The sequence below is a fragment of the Myodes glareolus genome, chromosome 8, assembly GCF_982192425.1.
Source record: "Myodes glareolus chromosome 8, mMyoGla1.1, whole genome shotgun sequence".
NCBI lineage: Eukaryota > Metazoa > Chordata > Mammalia > Rodentia > Cricetidae > Myodes > Myodes glareolus.
Window position 1 is genome coordinate 53,390,240 of NC_142033.1, and position 12,080 is coordinate 53,402,319.

At 47.2% G+C, this 12,080-nt stretch overlaps 1 protein-coding gene across 1 annotated transcript in view; it reads left to right on the top strand.

Annotated features, from left to right (window-relative positions):
- The window catches only part of Sel1l3 (SEL1L family member 3), a 112,024-nt gene that overhangs the window by 34,192 nt on the left and 65,752 nt on the right, over positions 1-12,080 (top strand). Inside the window, exons 7-9 of the mRNA XM_087909038.1 lie at positions 3,861-3,993; positions 6,229-6,361; positions 8,375-8,515. Of these exons, the coding sequence (XP_087765164.1) occupies positions 3,861-3,993; positions 6,229-6,361; positions 8,375-8,515 (407 nt within the window). The remainder of the gene's footprint in view (positions 1-3,860; positions 3,994-6,228; positions 6,362-8,374; positions 8,516-12,080) is intronic.

The window sequence follows — 12,080 nt, forward strand, 5'->3', positions numbered from 1 at the left end:
CATGCCTGACACAGGCTTGATTCAGGGGTGGGGGAGAAGGCAAACAGAGGGAGTGAAGTCCCTATTTCCAGGAAACTAAAAAAAAAATCAATAAAGGAAAGTGATACTGAACAATAAATTCACAAATAGATTTAAAGTTTCAGGCTATCAGAAATGCTAGGAAGAAACGAATAAATTGTCTTTAGAGAGTGAGAACTTATATCAGGTCCTGAGAAATTGACACCAGATAAAAACTATGGTCAGAGGTGAGGGGTCCTTAAGTCTCCTCTCAAAGAAACTGCAAGTCTGGCTGTTTCCTAATTCTGAGCGGCGGCCTGTCTAACAATGTCTGTGAATCTTCTGGGCTCTGGTGCTCCCTGGTAATAAACGCGGGCCCTCTATGTCCAGATAAGAGGAAGATCGTTTGCCAGAGTGTCTGTGGCTTTCCTAAGAGACTAGTCCGAGCTTTGGAAGAGTCCAGCTCAGCTCCCGTGTCAGCGAAATTGATGACCATCAAGCCGTGCACAGCACAAGGGTTCTCTGGCAATCTTGTGCAAACGCTGAGCACCTCAGAGGGGGAAAAATGTGGAAACATGATGTCGAGATGCAGATGGAGATCAGGCTGGACACAGCTCCTAATGGTTGATCGTGATGACAATTTAAATATTATTGGGCAATGACATAGAGATCAAGTAATTTGTTATTAGGTGAAAAAATAGAACAGTTGAAGCATGTTATGCTAATTTAAAAATATACAGTAGTTCCTCTTATCCAGGGGTTCACTTTCCATGGTTTTACTTAGGCACAGGCTGCAGAGGTGCAATACTATGAAGTGGAACATTCCGCAAGTAAACACTGTGTACATTTTAAAGTACTTATTGTCAGGAGTGGCAGGATGAAATCTCCGCTACTGTGCCTTGTCCTTTACTATGTAACCATGTGGTGGGCGCTACCTGCCTGCTACTTCTCTTGGACTTCAGTTATCACGAACTCCCCCAAGCACAAGAGTGGCTGGGGCTGGGGCTTGAGAAGCCCCAGGGGAGCTGTTAGGAGCTTCTACAAAGTATCCTCTCACTCTCAAGAGAAGGAGGAACACAGCACCGAAAGGGGACCACATTTGCATAAGCTTATGATAGTATGCTGCCCGGATTGCTCTGGTTATCTTTGCTGTTCATCCTTTCCTGTGTGGAGTTTATAACTAAAGCTTGTCGTAGGTGTAGAGCTGCAGGGCCAGAAAAGCGGCATAGGCAGGGTTTGGAGCCATATAAGGTTTCAGTCATCTGTTGGGTCCTTGGGCTGCACCTCCTGGGTGGTTAGGGATTGCTGTGTAAGTCTGCACTAAACTTTCTAGACAGGGCCTGCCTTTCTTTTGTTCTGAAAATTGGATTTTGCTACATTTTTTAGTTTGTTTGTTTTGCAGAAACTACACACAATTTCTTCTTTCCTTTCCCAAATAGGAAAAGAGAAGACACTTGCGAAACAGTTTGAGGCTCAAAGCCCTTCAAGATTTCTTCAGTTTATCTTGTCAGTCTTTCATAGTTATTTATCGTAATGCCATGGCTAACTTGTCTTTATTGAGTCTACTCAAAGTAGTAATGAGTGTGTGTGTGTGTGTGTGTGTGTGTGTGTGTGTGCCCACACTCTACCACTGAGCCGCTTTGGTTTTGCTTCCAGACAGAGTCTCCCTATGCTACCCAAGACAGCCTTGAACTTTTGATCCTTCTGACTCATCTCCCTGAGTAGCTGGGATGACAGACCCAGGTTAACGTGGTCTATAATAGAAGGAGCTGCCAGTTCCCCAGTTCTGTTTTAGTAGAGTGCTTATTGAAATAAATGCCAGGATTACAATGAACATATAGTTGGCAGTATTTTGTTTGAGAAATGAACACATCTTGGTGTAAGCCTGGGCCTCAGATGGTGGAAGCGGAAGTCCAGCTGTGAGATGAACCGTCACACCTGTAGCTAACAGCTATGGTGTAAACCACGTGCCCACCGCTGTACTAAACACGTTATGTATTAGCTGTTGAGTATCCAAAAATCTCAAACCTCACTGTTCATAATCTGACAGTTTCTGAGTGTCACATCAGATTTTTAGAGCATTTTAGATGTTCAAGACATTTCTGATTGCAGAGCATTTGGGGAGTTTTAGATTTTCTGATTCAGGATGTTCAGCCAGTTGCATCTATGCATGCCCTGGAATACCCAAGCCCTCTGAAATCTACAGTACTTTTGGTTTGAAGCGTTTGGCTATTCAACCTGTATCCATTCAACCCTCACAACAACCATATAAATAGGCATTGTTATGTCCGTGTTTAAAAGAAAGGGGTGGTGTTGAGGGCTCCAGAGAGCCTCTACTAGGGTGCACCCAGTGTGTTGTAAGCCTCGGCCAATAGAGTCGCAGGGAACAGGACCTCTAGCAAGCGGGTTCATTAACAAAGCTTCTCATCCATTCAGCACCAAGTACTCCCGCGAGAGTTGTTAGAGCATTCCAGTCTTTCCAAGGTCCTGAAGAATAGAGCCTGTTCATCTCTTGGAGTTACTAACTTTGTGATCTCTCCTGGAGGGAGAGAGAGAGAGAGAGAGAGAGAGAGAGAGAGAGAGAGAGAGAGAGAGAGAACACTTCATCTTCCCTAGTCCATCAAGACTGAGATTATGAAAAGACAAGTCCCCGGAGTGGAAGCCCTTTGTGTTGGCTGCCACCAACACAAGCCTATTCCCTACACTCCCCACCTCCTCCCTGGCTAGGAACACCCTGCTGGAGAACTAGAGACCAGGGTCTTGGTAAGGGGCAGTCAGTCCGTCTCTGTCCTGGAATAACCCCCGGCTGCCTGGCTTCCCTCACCCACCTGTCAGGAGCTTCCTGGCTCCCTGGCTTCTGGCAGCCTGCCTGTCATTTTGTGCCCTCTTCCTGGCTTTCCATCTGCACTCTCTGCCTGTGGCTCTCTCCTCTTTGCCTGGCTTCTCACTTGATCCTTGCCTCGAGTACCCTGCTGTTCACATATGCTCTGGTCACACCGTCACCCAGGTCTAGTTTGGGTTTTAAATGGGTAATAAATGCACATGTTTGAGAAGTCAAAACTGAAGAAGAGAAAGGAGTAGAAAGATGGAGCCAAGCCTTGCAGATGCGAAAAAAAAAATCCACTTTCTCTACACAAATAGAAACCTCTCTCTTTCACTCCCTCTCTCCCTCCCTACCTCCCTACTCCTCCCACCCCGTCTCACGTGGCTCAGACTGGTCTTGAACTCACAGTGTAGCTGAGGATGACCCTGAGTTTCCTACCTTCATGCCTTACAGATTTGTACTGCTCTTCCTGGTTTATGTGGTGCCGGGGCTCGAACCCAGGGCTCTGTGTACATACCACCCAGCTCCCTTCCCCAGCACATCTTCATTTTTAAACTTAGCAACATAATTTGGGTCTCCAGGTTTTTGACCCCTTTTCAGTTTACATAGCAAATAAAGTCATGTCTGAGGCTTGCTGACTGGCTATCCCTCGCTGGTGCACACCTGGGCTTCTCCAGTCTTGACTATGAAGAACATGGCGAGATCACCTTCATGCACTTTATACACACTACCCGCTTGTCCCTGTCTCCTCCCTGGTGCATCACGCCCTTCCCGGAAGTGTGGACATTCAGCACACCCCTGTCGTTGGGCTCTTGTCTCTGGTCATGACCTTTGACCTTGCTATGGAGGCCTCCTCATCACTGACTTTTACTTCTCATCCTTGTCAAGTAATCTGCAGTTTAAGTTTCTCCTTAATCTGCTTTCTGTTTACTCCGTAAGAAATTTGCCTTTTCGAACAAAAAATTGAAGAACAGTTCTCAGTATTTCCGCCGAGCCTCTCTCTAAATAACCGGGTCCCATCCTTTGTGCTCCTCTCTAGTTTCCATGAAGATGTCTATTATAACGACACGGCTGGATACTTCATTATTGGAGGGAGCAGGTACGTGGCAGGCATCGAAGGGTTCTTTGGACCCGTGAAATACTATCGCCTCCGCAGCCTACACCCTGCACAGGTGAGCCTGGGGGATGGAGCAGTTTGCTGGGAGCGTGTGGGACAGTGGGCCACGGGAGGCAGGAAACACTGTAAACAAAAGATTTACCCAAGCGGACTGAACCATGCCTGGGCTCAGCCACCAAACATAATTAATATCGAGGCTTCCCCTGAGCCGGTCCAATAATAGATTTCTGTTACCGTGCGGCTCATTTAGTACTCATAAAATGGAAGCCATTTACTTCCTCTGTTTTAATAACTACTAGCTTAATTATAGAGTAGATTTTTATCAGGCTGTTGCCTATCCAGTGATTAAGCTAATGAAAGGAGAGAATCTTAGTTATTTGGTAAAGCGTCTTTTCTACGCTATTATTTAAAGTATCGGAGGAGGCGATACTCCAGCAAATTAAAGCCCTGGTGCCAGTCCGCCAGTCTTTCTCCTTCTCGGCAGAAGCCCGGCTTCAGCCCGTTCTCGGGTAGGCAGACCGCAGCAGGCCTGAGACTGAAGAGGACTTTGGGTCCCGAGCTGAATTGGCTAAACCTTTATCACACATCCCATCACTCCCAGAGAGGGTTACCCCAGTCATCTCCAATCCTTCGAGAGGATACAGGACTCCCTACCATGTAGCTTCCTAACAGTGTCTTCTCAGCCCTCCTGGGGAGATGGGAAACCCTACCAGATATCTGAGAGGGGACCGTCCCCTCATTCCCTTGACCCTATGGGGTCCAGGCAGAGGCACAACAGGAGAAGACAGGACTCCTGATTCCCTATCTTTGAGATGTCAAGGAAAGGAAAAGCCATGGGTTCACTTGTTCAGTAAACACTTTAGAGTGGCTGCTTAGTGCCAGAGCCTGGGCAAGCACGATGTCTTAGGATGAGTTTCAAACACTTCACTGTTGTGGCACGTAGTGGTGTGTGCCTGTAATGCCAGGAGTCAGCAGGTGGGGGAAAAAAACGTCAAGGGCTCAAGATCAAGTTCGATGCCAGCCTGGGATGCAGGAGTCCCTGTCTCACAAAAACAAAATAAAAATATTCTTTGATCCCAGGGATCGAACACTGGGCTTTATGCTTTCTAGATAAACACTTGACCCCTGAGCTTCCTCTCCAGATTTAGACTCTTTCCTTTCTTAAAAAATATTTTTTAAAAAAAGTTCTTTTTGAGACAACTTTTCAGTAAGTGGTCCAGGTTAGCCTTGAATTCGCTCCGGAATCCAGGCGGGCTTTGAACTTTTGATCCTCTGGCCTCAGTCTGTTGAGTAGATGTGATTACAGATGTGTGTCAACAGGCCCAGCTTTTAAAAAGTGTTTGAAGATAGCCTGTTTACTATCACGAACAACACACACACACATAATCAGTGTATTCACACATGAAACTGAAATAAAAGTGTTACTAAGAATACCTCCTCCTGCTGGTTGAGATGGCACACACCCGTAGGATTTGCTGAAGGAAGTGGAGGCAAGGAAGACCCGAGTTCTAGAACAGCCAGGGCTACAGAGAAACCCTGTCTCAAAAAACCAAAAAGAAAAAAAAATCCTCCTTCTCTAATATGTTCTAAAGTTTTGAATCCTTCTATGTAAAAGCAAAAGAAATCACTACTGCTCACGACCTGGGAGCCTGTTTCATGACAACATGTATGTGTAAACATGACCTGGGAGCCTGTTTCATGACAACATGTATGTGTAAACATGACCTGGGAGCCTGTTTCATGACAACATGTATGTGTAAACATGCGGAGTTAAGATGAAGCCCCCCGGTGCTGAGGGGCTTGCTCTTTGGGATTTAGACCTGTTTGTCTTTAAAAAAAAAAAAAAGTCACATGACTTGACTTAATTCCCCCGTGTTTGGGCTCACTGAGATGCACATGTGTATCTGGCCACCCTTTGGGCTGTCGGGGGCTGTGCTTTGGAGCAGTGGTCCTGCGTTGGCTCTCGTGGACTGAGGGTGCTGCTGAGCAGAAGGAAGTGGCAGGAGGACCTCAGGTGGCAGGCACAGCTTGGGGAAAATTAGCATCCCTGAGGAAGACTGGAAAAGGACCAGGCCTTCAGGTCACACTGATGTGCCAGAAGCTTTGCCGATGAGATGAGAGTGGCGTGGCCTTGAATTGATCCTAGTGGCATTGGTATGCAAATCCAAGTGAGATGATTGCTGGTGACGTCCACCCACGAGAGACCTCAGTCCGCTGAACACACCTGACTCAGTATTAGCTGTGGGCATTTGATGACTTGTAGTTCATGCCATCTCTTGCCTTCCTGCAGATTCTTAATCCCTTCGTTGAGAAGGAACTGGCGGAACAAATCAAGTTATATTATGAGCGGTGCGCCGAGGTGCAGGAAATAATAGCCGGGTACGCTGCCACCGTCCAGGTCGGCCGTGAGAGACGGGACACATGTAAGTACAGGGCACCCTAAGCTCTGAGTTTGCATGGACATGGTTGGCTGCGCTCTGGGGGGACTGAAGCTGAAACATACACTGTGTACCACTTGGCCCAGATTCCAGCAGGATCAGATGCACCTCCAGCCTTCCACAGATGGATAGGAACCAGAGCGTGCCCTCCACCTCCATCCCTACCCCTACCGCCCCACGAAAAGCACAGGCAGCATCCAAGAACTGAACCCGGTCAGGGCTCCTACCGTACCTGATCTTATTTAAGAAAACAGATGAATGAGCATGTTTCAAACCTTGCCTAGAGGTCTCCCTACCTAGAAGGCAGATCTAAAAGAAACAAATGCATTGGAAAATTTAAGTTAATCACTAGAAATCATTGTACACATCGGCGTACTTTCGTCTTAGACCATTAATATCTGAACAGTAACTTTGCTGTCTGGGGCCCTGTTTTATTCTCAAATCCTCAAAATCAGCTCAGGAAAGCACTGGGGAACTTGGCAGAAGGAACAGCTCTCAGACGGCTTTTCGGGGTGCTCATTTTGCCCAGGACCTCCTTTCCCACTCAGACCTTGGTCCTGTCTCATTTCCCAGGGTCCCAGCTTAGATTTAGTGCTTGTAAATGTTTGGTATGCTTTAGACCTTCACGTTTGATGTAGTGACACTGCGGTTAGTCACGTACGTCCCGTCTGGACGAGAAATTTGTGGGGCATTTGTCCTTAGCGAGCGAGCGCAAGTTCAGTATCTCAGTCTCGCTTGAGTGGTCTAGGTCCCCCAGAGTGGAACTTCCAGTTCCAGGCCGGCGAAGGAGGACTGTATAGATGTACCCCAGTGATGCCCCAGCCTGTTAGGGTCACACAGCTGTCGGAGAGGGTGGCATGGGATCAGCACACCTGCAGTTCTAGTCAAGAGTGGACTATCAGGCTGGCCGTGTAGCCCAGAGGGTAGAGCCACCAACAACCTAAATCCAAGCCTGACAAATCAAAATCAGTTTCTGGGACCCACATGGTGGAAGAGGAGTACCAACAGCTCCAAGTGGTCCTCTGATCTTCTCTTGAGCCCTATGTACATCCCCCACCCTCCACATGCATACACACATAAGATAAATAAACAAAATCTAATAAAAAAGAAAGACTCGATTATCTTGGGCTAAGGAGATGACTCAGTCAGCAAAGTATTTGCAAGCATGAGGACCTGAGTTCCGTGACCAGAACCCACATAAAAATTCGAATATGGTGTCACTCGCTTGTAATCCCAGTGCTGGGGAAGTGGAGCCTGGGGCTTGCTGGCCAGCCAGGCTAGCCTAAGTGGCGAGCTCCCAGGACAGTGAGAGACCACATCTTAAAGGATAAATGGTATTTCTGAGAATGACACTGAAGATCGTCCCCTGCCTCGGCATGATGCATGTGCACATGTATGTGCATACCCACACATGTGCACCCCCTCCCATATACATGGGAGCATACAAAATGCAAAAGAAGAGAACATGCATTATAATCAGCTGCTGCAATCATATAGAAGCGACGATGCTGCCAGGAGTGGGGGCAGACACATAGGAATAGTAATGCCCCAAAGAGGAAACGCTTTTGGATAATTTACACAGCACCAGGCGTGAGACCTTGAGGCACAAAGCCAGTCCTATATGCTGACCTGTTTGGTGACATCATGGAGATTGTCCTAGTCTTTAACTGTTTCACCTCCCTGGGGGCTTTGGGGCCTTGCTCTTCAACACACATGTCAACAAAATGGTCTAGACCTTGGCCTCCTGAGGACAAGCCAGAGGCCAGCTGCTCATTCTGCAGAATTGGTCAACAGCCACCAAACATCTTTGGCTTCTTCTCTTGGATTTGACCCCCAGGCAGGGTTGTCATGGCTAATTTCAAATCCCCGAAGGACCCAAGCCAAATCCAGGAATGTTAGTTTGACCTCCTATTCCAAGCGTCCCTCAGGGAGGACAGTTTTTAGAAGGAGAACGGCTTTGCTACTCCTGAACGGGTGATGTCTTGTACTTCTGTGTAGGTGACGTCTATAACTCCTACCTGGATCTCAAGCGGAAGTATGGGAGACCGGAGGTGTGTAGAGCGTTGCCCTGGGAGAAGGAGCTGAGAGACAGGCACCCCAGCTTGTTCCAGACACTACTGCAGATGGACCTGCTCACTGGTAACCGAGCCCCTGCCTAGGTTTTGGGTGCTAGCTGGAAAGACACCCTGCTTTTCTTTCTTTCTCTCTCTCTCTCTCTCTCTCTCTCTCTCTCTCTCTCTCTCTCTCTCTCTCGGTGATTTATGCCTTGATGTTATTTTTAACTCTAGTGTTCTAGTTTAATTTTCAGATTTAAATTCTTCCCCTGTGTGTCCACAGCGCTGAATATATCTATGCACATTTCCAAAAACTTAAATTTAGGGATCACTCAAGCGATTCTTTATCTAAAGCCAGGGCTGCGCACGGACAGGCCGCCGCCAGAGTTTGGCCTCCAAATGGAGTTAGTTTGCAAAATATCTTTTTGTGTGTTTGAAAAGAATTTCATTATCGGTATCTAAAAACTTTCAGAAAAATGCAAATTTCTGGCTTTACTTGAAAAATCTTCAAAGAGGCGGCTTCCCTGGGCCTCTGTTCCTGCGGTCAGGGATCCTGGAGGGAAGGCCCAGGTGTGGGCATGCTCCGTCTACGCACAGCCTCTCTTCTCTGGTTTTCACTCCTGACTTCTGCTGCCATAGATCTCGCCTGCTGGGCCCTGAGGCATTTGAACTTGAGCCTCCTGGTTTGAAGTTCATTTCAGTGTAGTCTCAGATTTACAGGTCCCTCCTGGATGCTGGCGGTTTCTTCTTAGGCCCACTGCCATGTGAATTTGCTTAGTAAAGTACACTCTGTAGGGCCACAGCGGAACTTGAAACCATGCCTGTTAGAAAGAGGGGATGGTCGTATAGGAAGCACACCAAGCAGGTACATACATATATCCTGGTGATAAAGACCCATTGTGTTCCTGGTTACAGAAGCAGGCCTTTGAGTCGAGGAGATGAGACCTCCTGCGAATGGCGGTCACAGGCTTTCTTTATATACAGGATGTTTATTCTTCTATTCCTTAATATTGACTGAAGAACGGCTCAGTCACTTAGCTTGATTGAAGAGATGACAGAAGGTGCCTGCTCTTGAGTGATGGGCTTCCACACAAAGACAAAGTGTAAGTCATTTTAGGAGAAGCAATGGAAGCAAAGGCACACAGAGAGGACCCAGGTGCCCCAGAGGGCTTCCTGGAGGGGCTTCTCCCATCGCGACTGCTTCTTGAGGCGTTTTTCCAGATGAGAGAAGCAGGAGTAGGTGCTGAGGCAGGGAGGAGGGAGCTGCACAGTGTACTGAGTGACTCCTACGGGATGGGAAGCCAGAGATGACCAAGAAGATGACTCAGGCAAAACTCAGTCACCAGCTGGAATCTGCGGCCTTTCTTTCTAGGTGCCTGTAACTTGTCGGAGGGCTTTCGGCTGTAGGTAGAGAGTAACCAGAGGGCTTCTCTGATGTTTCTCTGGCAGCAACCGGGGATGGAAGGTGAGCTAGAAGAGTATGGAATAGGAAGGGGATCGCATAGTCTTAGGAAGAAATGGTGGAGGCCTGAGTAAGACAAAGTGATGGCGATGGAGTCTAAGGACATGGCAAAGGTGGCTTTGCAGCACACGTGTCTGCTGGGTGATGTGACAACACACATCACAGGGTGACCTGGCTCCAGTTAATTTAACATTGACTCACTGTGTGCTTTTAGGCAAGTGTTTGTTTTTGCTGAGTCCTGGGCTCCTCATAGACATCCCGGGGATGGTGGTGGTGGTAGATGTTGGGTGGGGGTGGGGGTAGTGGTGGTGGGGGTGGTGGATGTTGGGTGGGGGTGGGGGTGGTGGTGGTGGGGGTGGTGGATGTTGGGTGGTGGTAGGGGTAGTGGTGGTGGTGGTAGAGGTGGAGAAGGTGGTTGGTAGTGATGGTGGGTGGTGGTGAAGGTGGTGGTAGAGGGAGTGATAGGAGCTCCTGTAGTAATCCTTCCCTCCTGGTTCAGTGAACTGACATGCATATGAAACCCTGGGGTTTGGAATGGGAATGTAGCTAAGTGGTAGAGCACTTACTTGCCTAGATTATGCAAGGCTCTGACCCTAGCACTGTAGATAGATAGATAGATAGATAGATAGATAGATAGATAGATAGATAGATAATAGGTAGATAGGTAGGTAGATAGATAGATAGATAGATAATAGGTAGATAGGTAGATAGATAGATAGATAGATAGATAGATGGATAATAGGTAGGTAGGTAGGTAAATAGATAGATGATAGATAGGTAAGTAGATAGATAGATAGATAAGTAGATAGATAGATAGATAAATAGATGATAGGTAGGTAGATAGATAGATAGGAGATAGATAGATCGATAGATAGATAGATAGATAGATAGTAGGTAGATAGGTAGGTAGATAGATAGATGGATAATAGGTAGGTAGGTAGGTAAGTAGACAGATAGATGATAGATAGGTAAGTAGATAGATAGATAGATAGATGATAGGTAGGTAGATAGATAGATAGGAGATAGATAGATCGATAGATAGATCGATAGATAGATAGATAGATAGACAGACAGACAGATAGATAGAGCAGCATACCTCATCTTCATTTGGGCTGGAAGGGTCTTTGTTTAGGGGTCCACCTGTGCATTGTAGGGTACTCCACTACATGTTCCCTTCTACCCAGATAGTACCTACCAGTCATGCCCACCCCTCTCTTCCAAAACATCTCTAAACATTGACCAATGCCAGTGTCCCCAAGAATCGCAATCACCCCAACTGCTATGATGACGGAGAAGAGGTACCCCATGTTTTCCCTGAGCCACTGTAAGGTGGTGGAGATGCCTCACACCTAATAAATACCTAAGGAGAGGGAGTGCATGCTGGATGTTGAGGAGTTCAAACCAAGTTTCCGACCACATCCACCAAAACCGGTGCCTGTGATTTCTGATTGTAGTTAAATATAGATTCACTGGTGGGAAGATAATCGAGTCATTTTCACAATACATTCTTTTTAAAGAAAATACAAATGTTTTCCTGTTATTTTTACAGCTCACTGTTTTGTTTATTTGTATTTAGGACTATTTTATTCTCCATGGAGGCCTGGAAATAGAATCAAATGAAAAACTCAAATCATGAGCTCATAGGACAGCTAGAGCTAGCAAGTCCCACAGGCAGAGGCCAAGCCACTGAGGCCCTCAGGAGAGGAAGGAGACCCCCACCCAGAGCCAGATTCCACCCTAGAACCTACCATGCTAGACTTGTCAGTCAAATACAGGGTTTGGGCCAAATGAGATCACCAGGAAGTGATGCCCCCAGGCTCTGTGCCTCTCCTGAAACCATGGCCTTGGCCTCCTGGGGCATACAGCCACTACTTGCCTCCTCTGTCTTTCCCTGGGGACCCCAGAGCAGGGGATGTAGGAGTGGAAGAGAGGTGCATTTCTGGAGCCAACACCCCTTTCTGCCAGAGGCACCTGCTTTCCTAAGTTGGGTTGGAAAGGCCCCGAAGCCTCCTGCAGGGGCAGGGTACACACACCATCAAATTCGTCATCTGCCTGGCATGATGCCCTTGCTTGGGGCTGTAATAGCATCATCTGGCTAACCCAAGAGAGAGCAATTGGTGTCATATCTCATACCCAGCTTCCTAAACAAGGTTGAGAAAAATGCAGAAAACTTGATTTTAAAAATTGA